General features: G+C 44.4%; 1 protein-coding gene across 1 annotated transcript in view; it reads left to right on the top strand.

The window, feature by feature from the left end:
• Positions 1 to 1,649: 1,649 nt before the first annotated feature.
• The window catches only part of Arhgap28 (Rho GTPase activating protein 28), a 179,794-nt gene continuing 167,152 nt past the window's right edge, over positions 1,650 to 14,291 (top strand). The window contains exon 1 of the mRNA XM_075956149.1: positions 1,650 to 1,890. Within this exon, the coding sequence (XP_075812264.1) occupies positions 1,769 to 1,890 (122 nt within the window). The 5' untranslated portion in view covers positions 1,650 to 1,768. The remainder of the gene's footprint in view (positions 1,891 to 14,291) is intronic.

The raw sequence follows: 14,291 nt of genomic DNA, 5'->3' as shown, positions 1-14,291 counted from the left end.
AGAACCCAGGGATAGCACCACCCGCAATGGCTGGCCTCCCCCATCCACCACCAATTAAGAAAATGCCCCCCAGGCTTGCTTCCAGCCCCGTCTTATGAAGGCATGTTCTTAATTGGGACTCCCTCCTCTCAGATGACTTTAGCTTGTGTCAAATTGGCATAAAAGTATCCAGGACATCTTTCAGGCATGTCTGCTACACAAAACAGGAAGGAGGTTCTGGGGCATAAAAGCAAGAAATGACGGCGGGGCGGCCCTTCCGGAAGCTGGCAGTTTAGGAGAAAGCACCAGCTTGCTGGAAAATAGTAATCTGATCTTGAGTTAGCGATGGATTTTCCCCCTCAGAGCTTTCTAGTTCCTCGGGGTTTCACTCTAAGAGCTTCCTGGTTCCATCTGGCCTGGCAGGGGGTGGGGGGAAGGGGGCGGTGAGGAGACCATGATCCATTAGCAATCACTCAAGTAGATGCTGGAGCAAAGATGCAGGCACACAGGGCTTGGTCTGGGCAGACTGCTTTAATTACAGGGCAGAATGAAATTATTCCTGTAACAAAAGCAAGAGCAATTTCTAGAAAGTGGCAGGGGGAGTAGGAGGTGGGAAGAGGGCTTTGATTGATGGTCACTAAGAGGTTTCATTGGGGGCAGGAGAGAGAATTTTTAACAGAGTTTCAGCCAGAAACATGATTGGGGGAAGACTATATAGCACTTTTGGGAATGCTGTGTGTGTGTGTGTGCGCGTGCGTGTGTGTGTGTGTGTGTGTGTGTGTGTGTGTGTGTTTATACCCCCCTTAAAAGACCTTCTGAAAATACCATCCACGGAGCCCATGGCAATCAGGACTAGCTTTCAGACAGTCTGGAAACAGTATCTGTCAGTGTGATCAGGCCTGGGTGGAGGAAAGGGATGTTAAGAATGAGGTAAGGGTCTGGCTGCTGCAGTCTTGAGGGTATAGGAAGGAAGGGCTGTCTTGAACTTTACAGAGGGATTGCCTGGACAGAAGGGAAATCAGGTTTATTGTAACTAGACAAGCAAACAGAAATGCAACCCAATTCTTTAATTTTTGGTTTGGATGCTTAAACGAGAGTGTCATATTTTTCTCCCTTTCTTCCCCAGAACACCCATTCCAAACCTAGCCTCCCCCCCCCCTACCCCCACCCCTTGCCTAAGGCATGGTTCCTGTCTCACTTCTGATTGCCAGGCAGGAAATGTTCCTAGCCATGGGATAAGGCTCCCGTTTGAAGGGGGCGAGCAGGAGGTTGAGGAGAGGAAAAGAGAAACAAAGGAAGAAAAACACAAACTTTACTAGAGCAGCTGCCAGGAGCGGCAAGTTTCAGGCAGGTTTCCAGTTTCCTAGAAGCCGGCGCCCGTGGGCGTGGCTCTCAGTGTATGCTAATCCGTCCGCGTTCTCTGTGGGCGTGGCTCTCAGTGTATGCTAATCTTTCACTGTAATCTGTGGGCGTGACTCTCGGTGTATGCTAATCTGTGCGCGGTACTCTGTGGGGCGTGACCCTCAGTGTATGCTAATCTGTCCGCCGTCCTCTGGGCGTGGCTCTCCGTGTATGCTAATCAGTTCACTGTACTTCTGTAGGCGTGGTCCTCAGTGTATGCAAATTTGTCCGCTGTACTGTGTGGGCGTGGTCCCCGGGCGGACGGGGCCGAACTAGCCGCGGAGCCGTGGGGCGCTGGACGCTCTGGGCCGCTGACCCGCTCCCGGAGCTGGTCCACGCTGGTCCGGGTCTTTGTTCTGGGTCGGCGCGGGGACATGCACGGCTGAGGATGGAGGTGGAAGACTCGGGCGGCGTGGTGCTGACCGCCTACCACTCGCACGCGCGCTCGCAAGCGCAGGGCTCAGAGCCGCGCTGCGCGCCCCGGGCCGCCGCCAGTCACCCGCTCAGCAGGTACGGAGCCGCTCCGCGGGCTGCTCGTCCGCCCGGGCGGAGCGGGGGGAGGGGGGAAGGGGGCGGCAGCGCTTTGACAAGTTTTTGTAGAGTTGATGAACTGAACCTGCTGTTTGTATGGAAATGAGAAATGGCCTGGACAAAAGTCTATGTGTGGCTGACTGAAACTAGCGGGGGGGGGGGGGGGCGGGAAGGGGCGCACGACACACAGGGGATGGGGACTTGCAGTCTTGAAACTTTTATGATGAATTGGACACATGCATCTTCTCTGTGGAAGGCTCTCACTAGGTACTGGAGTATTTTAAAAAGATTCTTCAAACCCAAAGACCAGACCGAGAAAAAGAAAAAAAAAAGTTAAACACTGAGATTAACTTTTTGGAACTAAAGTTTCTCTCGAAAAGAAACCTCTGCCATAAAGACGTTCACTTCAAACGTAAATACTCTGTTGTGTCAATACAGTGATGCCATTGTTTGTTGACTGCTGGTGTCGAGTCTGTGCAGCAAATGGCAATTCCTGTTTATTTCTTTGGGTGGGAAGAAGTGTGTAACCCCATCACGCGCATTTAGACATCCAGGGAGCTGGATTACGTTGCTCTGTGTCCATCTGTTCCACGAAGGATCAAGGTCAGTTAGAGCCTCACTAACTACACCAGAGATGGGTGAACAAAATATCCCGAATGTGAGACGGTTTGCTCTCTGGCAGTCAGGGGCAGTACCTTTGCTTATGTTGCCGTCCACTATGAGTACCTCAGTGGATGCTTTATTTATTTTGAAGTCTGCACTGTGGTGTGTCTTGGTTTTCTCTCCTCGTGGCATTTTATAGCACGGTTATTTTCAATGACTTGTTTTTCCTCACGCCTTTATGTTTATGAAATGACTTCTGTTTCCCAATTTAGTTGATTTGATTATATCACAGACAATGCTTTGGAAGGTTTCCATGAGATGAACCAACCACACTGGCTTAGGGATGACACTGGGCTTAGCTAACAAAGAAATTCTTGTTTCTTCCAAAGAGAGCGTGTTGAGTCGAATCTCATTTTTTTTTTTAATGTGGACAGTGAGAAATGGACCAATTTGCTCCAGCAGTAGGAGTCATGCATACCATTTAAAGGCTGCTCGAAGGTACAGACTCTCCTTCGTGTGTAGTGTGCGGTTCTTTAAAAACAAAGCAAAACAAAACATCATCTTTGACCATTATGATTTACACTATGAGTGTCTAAAGAGATGTGATTGGATGCAAAGCGAGGGCCAATTGTGTGCAGTCTTAAATGGCTTGGGTGTCACTGTCTGTTTATAAGCCTTCGCAGCTGTCTGTGGGCACCAGCCAGAGAGCCAAAAGTGACTGGGAGGAAGATGCTTTATTAGCCCAGCATGTGGTCTTGGGGAATGGCATTGCATCAAAGTGGGGGAGTCCATCTTTTGCCATAAACCAATCAGGTCCAAATTTGTCATTTGGATGGTTGCCTTGCATCCTAAAGGATCCTCTCTCTGTGTTTCAGTCCTCTGAGGCAGGGGGTGGAGGTGTGCACCCCCACGCTCTTCTCACTTTCGAACAGCAGAATCCTAGGAGAATAGCTTAACTCCTTGGTCCTCAGTGAAAGCATTGAAAATGGAGGTTCCTGTGTTTACCAGCAGCCAGAGGAGACCACATCATTAATCATGGTCTGATAACAGAAATGATCAGACCCTGTTATTAACCTTTGACTTACTAGCTGCTCATCAATACTTCCTTTCAAGCCAAGAAGCAAGATGGTATTGTTCTACTTGGGAAGAAAGTACTCTCTCTTTCAGGAACACGCTTTCCTAAAAATGGCTATGTGTTTGGAGCCCTGGGAAGTCGGGTGATCATGAGCTCTGACCTCCCAAGGATCGTCATTCTCTAGTTCTTGCTAGCATAGATCAAAGCTCATCTTTCTTCCTTCCTCCTCAGGCCTCTATCTACTACACCTTGTTTATCTGGTTTCAAATCTGGGGTCCTATTTTTCCCACAAAAATATAATATATCTTGTTCATTTAATTCAAATAACAGAGAAGTATCTGGTATATTGTAGTAGCCAACTATGTATTTCTTGAGGATATTAATGGGTTCCGACTAAGATTATAAAATGGCTTAGATAAAACCGCAGCCTCTTTGCACAAACTACATAGTAGCATAGTTCCTATATAGTAACATAGTAACACGCCAGGCATTGAAAACACAAAGATAAATGGGATGTTCTTCCTGCCTGAAGAACGTGGGCAGACCAATGGAATTTTTATAAAAAAAAAAATGAAACAATAGAGCTTTTGGAAGTAAAGTGGTAAAACTTCTGGAAGAAGTTTCAGGTATAACTGGATTTCCAACTTCTGGTTAAGAATACAGGGAACTGGGGTCCACTCTGCTGCCTGCCAGCACTGGCTGAGGCTGAGGAATAGTAATGACTTGGAGCCTCTGTTTGCCACACACTCTTTCTTCTGCAATTTCATTGAAATCATCCGTCCACTTAAATTCCTTTGGGGCCTGCCATCTTCTTATTTAGTTTTGTCAGAGTAACTAACCAGGAAAATGTGCCTGTCAGGCTTAGGATAAGATTGCCCCAAACCTTGACTGTCACCCGCTTGTCGACTCTGTTTTGAGTAGGCTACTTGAAGTACTTGGAGCACTGAACAACTCAAAAGGGACGTGGTGGCAAATGTGGATGATGTCCTTGGCCAAAAGTAGACATTCTCAGGACTTGGTTCTTTATTCATGGTTCCTGATTAGTGGAAAACTAAACGGATCCAAGCAATCTGGTCCCAAACATCAACTGTCATTCAAACATATTAGATCCGTTTAAATATCTGAATTTTATAGCTTCCTCCTCAGAATCTGGAAGAGCTCAGGGAATGGCTTGCTCTTGCCTTTGTCGCACTGCCGAGTGGCAGGGTGTGCCAGGATTGAGACACAGAGGCTTCTTTTCAAATGGAAGAAGAGCAACCTTTATTTTGCCCCAAGCTAAAGCCTTTTATACCTCTGCTGCTTCTGTGGAAAACCACCGGCCAGAAAGAACACAAACATCCTTGTCAATTACAGACCACAGGAAGTTCCCCTGTAGGTCAGGGAGAGTGAGGGCAGCTGGATCACAACAGCCTTGTTTGATTGATCACTTCCAGCTATACATGGGAGGTAATGAATGAAACCATCTCGAATCTCTGAGATCCATGCACTGGGTGTCTAAAAGACTATCCACTGGGGTTGGTTGGCAATATGTCATCTCCAGGTTTCAGTTTTTTTTTTTTAAAAAAAATCGATATTTAATGTAGATAAACAGTATTGTAATACTTGATATATGGATTATCCTTAGTCTTTTTCTTTCTAAGAAGGTCAGTACGTGAAGTTTAACAGTGTACTGTAAATAAGACATGTTCCTCCTTCTTGGAATTTGCCTGAGGAGTTGGGGCATTTAAAATACCACTGTATTTCCTTCTGAGCCCTTCTGTGTTTCTTTTAGAATTCTTTTTTTGTTTTCTATGGTCTCTGTAATCATATTCGTTACAATAGAGCACACTGTGCGAAGTCTTGGTTGTTAATTCTTACAATAATTTCTTCACATACCTTTTGTCTCTTAAGATTTTCTTAGGAGTTTATTCGAAGGCTCTACAGTCTTTGCTCTGACTTCTCAGAAGTCATACTCACGTTCATGCCTGTAGCATTGAATCGTAGTCTTTTTATGGGGCTAATCAATGAGATTCTGCAAGTGTTTCTACCTGTGAAAATAAATTGTTAAATCACCTTCAGATCCATGCCTTTTTAGAAAGGTCAGGCTTCTACACGGAAGCCTGAGAATGTTGACAAATACCCCAAATACTTCCACTTATAAAGTGAGGATTAGCCAAAGATGATGCTAATTGCCTGATTTCTTCCAGGCATTTTCTTGGTTATATGAAATAGAGTTGCAGCTATTTGGAGGGGAGAGCCTGATATAAAATGGCCATGATTAATTCTAGGTTTACTTCCTGAGAAATGACAAAAAATAGAGAAAGAAAGAAAGCAGCTCTTCCTCAAAAGGATATAGAGCCGCCATGCAGGTTGCCCATGGGGTTTCCTCTACAACTTTCCTCCCCCACTTTTCTGAAGACTCTTTGGATCTTAATTAACATCACAGCCATTCATTTAATAATGATAACACTTTGTGATAAAACAGATTTGATGAGGATTAGGAAGTAAATACTTTGAGCAAAACTGAACAGCAACTTCTAGTGACGATCTTTGTTGGGGGATACTTTTCCCGGGTTAAAATTAAGTTTAAAAGGTGTGTATTTTGACATGTCAACATTTGCTAAAATTAAACATTTATGTAGGCCCGTGTAAGCTTATGCCTATACAAAGGCCGCCAAATTCTAAGGGATGATGGGCTCCTTGTTCTGGAAGGTTCAGAAAGAGTGATGGAAGTGGAATTATTTGAAAAGGACGGTTATTTATAGGCCGTTTTTATATTGTGCTTGAAAGCAGAGCCTGTGTCTGTGGTTTCCTGTGTGGACTCCCTGACGAGCAGAGGGGCCTCCATCTGTAGAGCTGCTGCCAAACATCTGGTCTATTGCCTTTGATCCTATCATTTGGCTAAACATTTGGCCAGTTGCTCTGTCCATTTTTAACCTGCTCAGTTCTCCCTGACCACTAATCCCTAATGTAAGCCCAAACACACAGGAAGTTTGGAGTGATCTAGAAGCACCTTCTCCCCTTAACTTTTAATTTTCAAGGTGTACAGTTGCATTTACAGAAAAATTTTCGACAATAACCTTTACCCAGATTCCTTAGATGTTACTGTGTTGCAAAACCAGCATTGCAATGGTCAAAATTGCATAAATTAACCACGGCATACTACAGTTAACTAAACTATAGACTGTGTTTTTATTTTACTAGTTTTCTCGCTGTCATTAATTTTCCTGTTATATAGTTGAATCCAAGATCCCATGGTGATCCTAAGCAGGCCCCTTGAGGCTCCCCTCAGTTGTGATCATCTGTCTTTTGTGACCCTGGCGCTTGTTGAGAGCTCGTTGGTGATTTTAGAGGAAGCCACTTAAATTGAGTTATTGCAGTGTGTGTTTATGACGTCGGTGAGAGTTTGAGAACATGGAAGTGAGGATGGGCCATCTTGTCAGGTCCATGGCACTAGGGTGTTATAATGACGTAGATGCTGGTCACCTGGCTAAGATGGCGTTGCTAACTTTCTATACCACAAAGTCACCATTTTCCATTTTGCAATGGAAATACTTCATGCATATATCTTTTTCTTCCCCAACTATCCTGTGCTGATTGTAGCCTCTGTCTGTGGATCATGGCAGCAAAATTTATCACTGTGGTGTTTTGATGATGATTTTTGCTATCATTTCATCTCAGTTTGACTTCATTTATATACCATGAAATAATCAATTCATCATCCTTTCTAACTTTATTACTTTAATGTCCATCACTCCTGCGAAGTGATCCCAATGTAAGTTGTCGCCAGTGGCCTCGTGATGAAATGACTTAGTTGATTTACCTGGCTTGACTTTGTGAAAACCTTGAAGATACATTTCCTATTGTTTTAAAGCTCCTTTATTTTTTTTTTTTTTGGAAGAGAAATTTATTGAAACTTTAACAGAAAAAAAAATCAGAAAGTTGCTACATTAAATGTTCTGTGATTAGATCTCATCTTTTTATTTCTTAGAAGTGCCTTGACATCTGTGTTTTCCTGAGGTGTTACCTGAATGTCTGCATATGTATATTTTCTAAAAGCCACTTGTTTTATTCATATTTTGGATAAAATCCCAACTAGGCCATAATAAGGTGTTCCAATGGCCCTACCTGGCAAGACCCCAGGAGGTAGGATGTGGCAGAACATGGGCCCAGGAAGAGAGTGAACCCAGACTCCCTGGGCAAGTCTGAGGAGGGTGCCCTGCATATGTATGCTAATTCATGGAAACATTCCAATCTGCATATAGTCATATTTCTTTTCACACCATCAAACCTTACACTGTCACTGCTGGAGTAATTGTCACATTCTTATTTCTCAATCAAATGGTCTCTGGATATCAGCTTCAGCTGAGAATAAGAGGAAAATGTTAGGGACCAAATCAAAAGAGGTGAACGGAATATTATTTGGTTTCCTTGCCACCCAGACCGAAATAATCACACAAAAACTATGAATTACAACACTGTTTGACCGATGACTCAGACATATTTCTAGCTAGCTCTTACATCTTAAATTAACCCATGTCTATTAATCTGTGTATCACCATGAGGCTGTGGCCTACCAGTAAGGTTCTGGTGTCTTTCTTCTTTGGCAGCTCCATGGCGTCTGCCTGACTCTGCCTTCTTTCTCCCTGCATTCAGTTTAGTTTTCCTGCCTGCCTATATTCTGCCCTGCCATAGGCCAGAGTAGCTTCTTTATTAACCAACGGTAATAAAACATATTCATAGCATACAGAAGGGAACCCCACATCAGAATATTTCTTAGAAGGAAATTTGGGGACTTGAAGTAGTTGACTCTGTACTCTATATGGAAATTCACAGTCGGCTACATCATCCCTAATCAGTGTAGAAATGAAACTTTTCTTGATTGTTCTAAAAATAAAAAACAATCCAGCATGAGGCCCAAAGAGCTGGCCCAGAGGGTAAAGGTGCTTGCTGCCAAGGTTGACGACCTGCATTCCATCCCCAGGAGCCTCACAGGGAAGGAGAGAAAAGACTCCTGCAAGTTGTCCTCTGACCTCATGCAGTGCGACATGAATGTACACATGGGCTTGCATACACACACACACACACACACACACTAAAGTAAAATATAAACATAAGTAAGTAAGTAGGTGATGTGTGAATCACAATTTAGTGAACTATTAGTAAGATGTGTAAGTTACTGAAGAGTAAGTAACCCATATGTGTATATTGTTTTATTTTTTAATTTTACTTATGATAATAATTATTATTCTTTAAGATGGTGTCTTGCCAACAATGTGGACACTAAGAGAGACTTACATAGATATAATCTACATGGGAAGTAGAAAGTAGAAAAAGACAGATCTCCTGAGTAAATTGGGAGCATGGGGACCTTGGGAGAGGATTGAAGCAGGGAGGGGAGCAGAAAAAAAAAGTAGAGCTCAATAAATATAAAAAAAAAAAAGATGGTGTCTTGCTCTGCAGCTTTGGCTGGCCTGAACTCCCTGTGTAGCCCAGACTGGTTTTGAACCTGTGATCTTTGCCATTTGCTAGAATTAGATGCATGGACCACCACTCCAGGCTTAAAGTATTATTTATTGTTGTTAATTTTCCAACTTGGTGAAGAGTGAAATTAGACCCACATCTCGCACCCTGCACAATAATCGATTCAGATAGGATTAAAAACCTTAATCCAAACTAGGACCCCTGAACTTGTTACAGGAAAACATAGAGGAAACACATGAGGACCCTCCACAGCACAGAAAATGGCCGCAAGGATTGATAAGGATATTATATGCCATTTAAAAGCTTCTGCTTATGAGAAGAAACTATCAACAGAATGAACAGACAGCCTGAAGAGTTGGATCAAACCTTTGCCAGCTCTATCGCAGACATGGGTTCATCTCTAGACTACATAAAGATCCGCAAAAATTAAACAACCAAACTCACAATCAACAAATGGGTCAATGATCTAATATATTGACAGGTCCTCAGTTAAAAGAAACACAAATGACCAATGATCCTTAGCTATCGTGGGGATGAAAACCGAAGGCACTTTGAGAGTCCATCTCACTCCCATTCAGTGGCTGGGATCAAGGAGACACAGGATGACGTCCCCTCTGGTGGGAGTGTGAAGAGCTCAGCCACCTGGGAATCAACCTGGAGGCTTCCCCAAAGGCAAAGCATAGAGCCACCCTGCGATGCCTCTCTGTGTTGCTCCTGGGCGTGCACCAAAGGACTCCAGGCCTCACCACAGAGGCACATACACACCCTTGCTATCACTGATTTTATCCCAACAGCAAGGCCATGGACCCAGTCTACAGGGCTGTCAGCAGATACTGAAGGTGTGAGAACATGAATAGCCACAGCGGAATTTGGTTCAGTTGTAAAGAAAAGTGGACTTCCATAACGTTCAGGAAAAGGGATAAAGCTAGAAAATACTGCGTTCAGTGCCGTAACCCAGGCTCGGAAAGGCGACGGCATGGGTTTCCTCTCGTGTGCAGATCCATGTGTGTGTGTGTGTGTGTTTGTCGATGCGTGGGTAGAGGTTAGAAAACTAGAAAGGGGCCCATGAGATGGGAAATAGGAAAGGGCTTCAGGCGAGGGGGATGAGCAGAATGCTGTGGTATGAAACGGGGAAGGGGAGAGCTGGGGCAGGGAGCTAGTGAAGAGCCCCAGTCAGGGAGGGCTGGGGCAGGGAGAGCTGTGGAGAGCCCCAGTCAGGGAGGGCTGGGGCAGGGAGCTAGTGGAGAGCCCCAGTCAGCAAGAGCTGGGGCAGGGAGAGCTGTGGAGAGCCCCAGTCAGGGAGCTGGGGCAGGGAGAGCTGTGGAGAGCCCCAGTCAGGGAGGGCTGGGGCAGGGAGCTGGGGAGAGCCCCAGTCAGGGAGGGCTGGGGCAGGGAGCTGGGGAGAGCCCCAGTCAGGGAGAGCTGGGGCAGGGAGAGCTGTGGAGAGCCCCAGTCAGGGAGAGCTGGGGCAGGGAGAGCTGTGGAGAGCCCCAGTCAGGGAGAGCTGGGGCAGGGAGAGCTGTGGAGAGCCCCAGTCAGGAAGAGCTGGAGAATCAACCAAAACCGAGCATCTCTGACAACACTGCAAGGAAGCCCATTACTTTGTACACCGGCTAAAAAGCATAAAGGGAGGTGGCTGGAGCGCATCCTTTGCGTACCGCGTGTGTCCTGTCACGTCAGTGAATGACTGTCCCATATAAACTATCTAACAGGTGTCAAGTGCCAGGTTATTCCAGGGCTGGGGAATGCGCGCTAATCCTCATTCGGAGGAACAGCTGGGGTGTGGTGTTACTCTGAATAACTGACTGGGTCCGTGCACCCTGTGATCCCACTAATGACTGGACAGGGATTGCACACAAACAGCTTGAAGGATGGGAAGGAGGAACTGTGAGCCCGAGATAAAGAAGCTTGGAGGAATTTGTAAGCTGACTTATCCAGGCTGTTTTCGTCCTTTCTGGGTTGTGGTGCCAATTGCCTTTTATATAGAAAGTTAAATCTTTCTATCGGCCATGAACTCTATGGAGAGTGGCAGGGATCTCTTGAAACATCTGTAATGGATGGGGACGAGAGTTCCTTTGAAGTCGATCGCCACTCGTCTATGAGAACCGACACAGAAAACACTGATGAGCGCACTTCCCTTTAAACAAACACCGGTGTATCCGTGTTCATACAAAGCCACGGGTGCAGTTATGTGGTTTCCTTCATTGTCCTGCCTCTCCTCCTCCTCTTCCTTCTCCACTTCCTTCTTCTCCCCCAACTCCTCCTCTTCAATCACAAGCCTCTTGCCTTGTCCTCACTGGCGCTAGGATTGCAGGCTTAGGTCACCATGTGAGAAATCTGACAGATGCTAGAAAAATAGCAAATTAAAAAAGGATGATAATATGTCAGTACGGTGGTGCACGCCTTTAATCCTGGCACTCCGGAGGTAGAGGCAAGGGGATCTCTGTGAGTTTAAGACCACCCTGGTCTACCAAGCAAGTCCAGGCAAGTCAGGGCCACACAGTGAGACCCTCTGTAAACAAGCAAAGGGCAATGCAGTAGTAACATAGCCCCCCCCCCCATCACTGCTATGCTTTCAAAGTTCAAACCCTACAGGGTAGGCCAAGCTCATACGTTAGTGGATGGCGTTAAAGCTGTATTTAAGTAGTGATAAATGCAAAGGAAAGAGTGCATTTGAAGTTAGAGAAATAAAGCTAAATTTATTTTCTGGAAGTTTCTTCCTTACCACAGCTATCACCTGCCGCTCTAATGAGCCATCGGCCATTAGTCACACGTCAGCGTCTTAGCTTACTGAGCGCGTACTGTGGGGTGAACACTGAACTGGGAGCTTGGCGTGCAAGTCCTGTGACCCAGCAGCTCAGGCACAGGGGAGTCCCTGAAGACCACACACACAGCAAGGCACTGGGAGCCAGGGTTCCAAAGCCTGGCGTCAATGTGTCACTGCAATCCTGTGACACTAATCAGTATATTTGAATAATAATTTGATGACTGATTCGTTGAGAGCAACTTTTAAATGGAAGATGTTATAAATGTTCAGAGTTGGTTTAATCTTTCATCTTACATATATATTATTCTGTTTGTGTGTGTGTGTGTGTGCGCATGTGTGTGTGTGTGTGTGTGTGTGTGCGTGTTTGAATGAGTGTGGACAATGTATATGGTGCAAGTCCCACAAATGAATGTCAGGTTTCTTACTTGGCGACTTTGCACCTTATATGTTGAGGCTATGTTACTTGAATCCTAAACTTGATGATTTGACCAGCTAGCCAGCTTGCTGAGGGATCTTGTACCTCTGTTTCCTGAGCCTTGGAATTATAGGTGGGTTAATATACACAGACACACAAATCCCCCACCAGATCCTGAAACTAGCTCTTGTAGACCAGGCTGGCCTCGAACTCACAGAGATCTGCCTACCTCTGCCTCCCAAGTGCTGGGATTAAAGGCGTGCGCCACCACCACCCGGCCCACCAGAGCTTCTTAAGATTTTCCCTCTTACAACCTCTTTTCCTCAAAACTTTTTATGCAACTCTGATATTGATAGATAAAATAGACATACCAATCAAGCATTAACTAATAATGAATCATAAAATTATTTTAAAACAATTTTGGCATATAACTATTACCATTTATTAAAATCAAAAGCAAGTTTGCACACTACTGAGGTGAATTGCTTTATTTTTACATAAATAATTGAATTTTGGCTGAATAATTGATACTGCAGGTTACAAAGCATTGTATTTCAGGGTCAAATGAAACTTTGATTTTATAAACTTAGTTCTGAGAATATCTCTTTTCATAAATATATAGTAAAAAATGGCATAATTATGCTTACACTATTTCAGAATTTGTTAGAAATTTTGTTTAACACAAATTATTTACTAATTTTTAAATGAAATTTAAATGTCTGATTCAGACAGCAATTTTTATTAATTTTTAATTTTTTAAAAACAGAAAAGTTATTTTATATAATGCATCCTGATCATGATTTTCCCTTCACGTGTCCTCCAAGATCACCCCCACTTCCTCATCACCACAACTTCATGTCTTCCTTCTGTCTCTCTTAAGAAAACAAACAGCTGCTAGGTAGTGGCACATGCCTTTAATCCCAGCACATGAGAGTCAGAGGCAGGTGGATATCTGTGAGTTTGAGGCCAGCCTGGTCTACAGAGTGAGTACCAGGACAGCCAGGACTACACAGAGAAATCCTGTCTTGAAAAGCCAAAAAAAAAAAAAAGCAAACAAAAAACAGGATAAAACAAAATGAGCAAACTAACAAACAAAAAGAGGAAAAGAGAATTAAGTTTAAAAAAAATCTTGAGAAACACATACACACTCAGATATACACATGGACAAACAAAACCCATAAAAACTCAAAATTCATAACCATAATATATAAGCAAAAGATCAGTAAGGTAAAAAAAAATGCGCAGATGAAGAAATATAGACAAAAAATGTGCAGATATACCCTTGAGTTAATTCTGTTTTGACCGCCTCTGCTGGGCATGGGGCCTGCCATGAAATGTGGTTTGCATGACGGTGAGACTTTGTTTTGAGAGTAGTTGTTAGTTGGGGATAGCTTCTGGGTTGGGGACAAGAGCTGTGTCTGCTTCCCCATCTCGTCTAGTTTGGATCTATGCAAGCGTTACGCATACCGCCACCGTCTCTGTGAGCTCATAAGTATGTCAGTCTTGCTGTGACCACAAGGCCTTGTTTCCTTGGTGTTTTCCATCTTGTTTGGCTTCTGCATAGTTCTCCATTGGAGACTGAGTTTCCCACGGTCTCTCACTGTCTGTACATTGTCCAATTTTCGGTCTCTACTAATTCCCATCTACTATAGGAGAAAGCTTCTCTGATGATGGCCGAGTGAGACACTGATCTATAGGTTATCAGGATGTCATTAGGAGGCATTTTGTTGCTGTGCTCCTTTAGCAGAACAGTAATATTGGTCTCCCCACCCTTCCTCAACCATGCCTATCTAGTCTCAGATTCTTAGCCACCTGAGCAGTATTCAGGCATGGATTCTATCCCATGGAGTGGGCCTTAAGTCCAATGAGAGAGTGGTTGGTTACTCCCACAACTTCTGTGCCACTATTGCACCACCAGCATTGTAGATTGAGGGGTTTAGCTTTCTCTGATGGCATACAAAGTATCTTCCAGTACCATGAACACTAGTCATTAGAGGGTGAAGGAACTAGTTAGGTCCCAGCTCACTTGTCCATATTCAGTGATATATTTAGTTATT

Source organism: Microtus pennsylvanicus, chromosome 22 (genome assembly GCF_037038515.1).
Source record: "Microtus pennsylvanicus isolate mMicPen1 chromosome 22, mMicPen1.hap1, whole genome shotgun sequence".
In the NCBI taxonomy this organism is placed as follows: domain Eukaryota; kingdom Metazoa; phylum Chordata; class Mammalia; order Rodentia; family Cricetidae; genus Microtus; species Microtus pennsylvanicus.
This window is presented reverse-complemented; position numbering and strand designations above follow the sequence as displayed.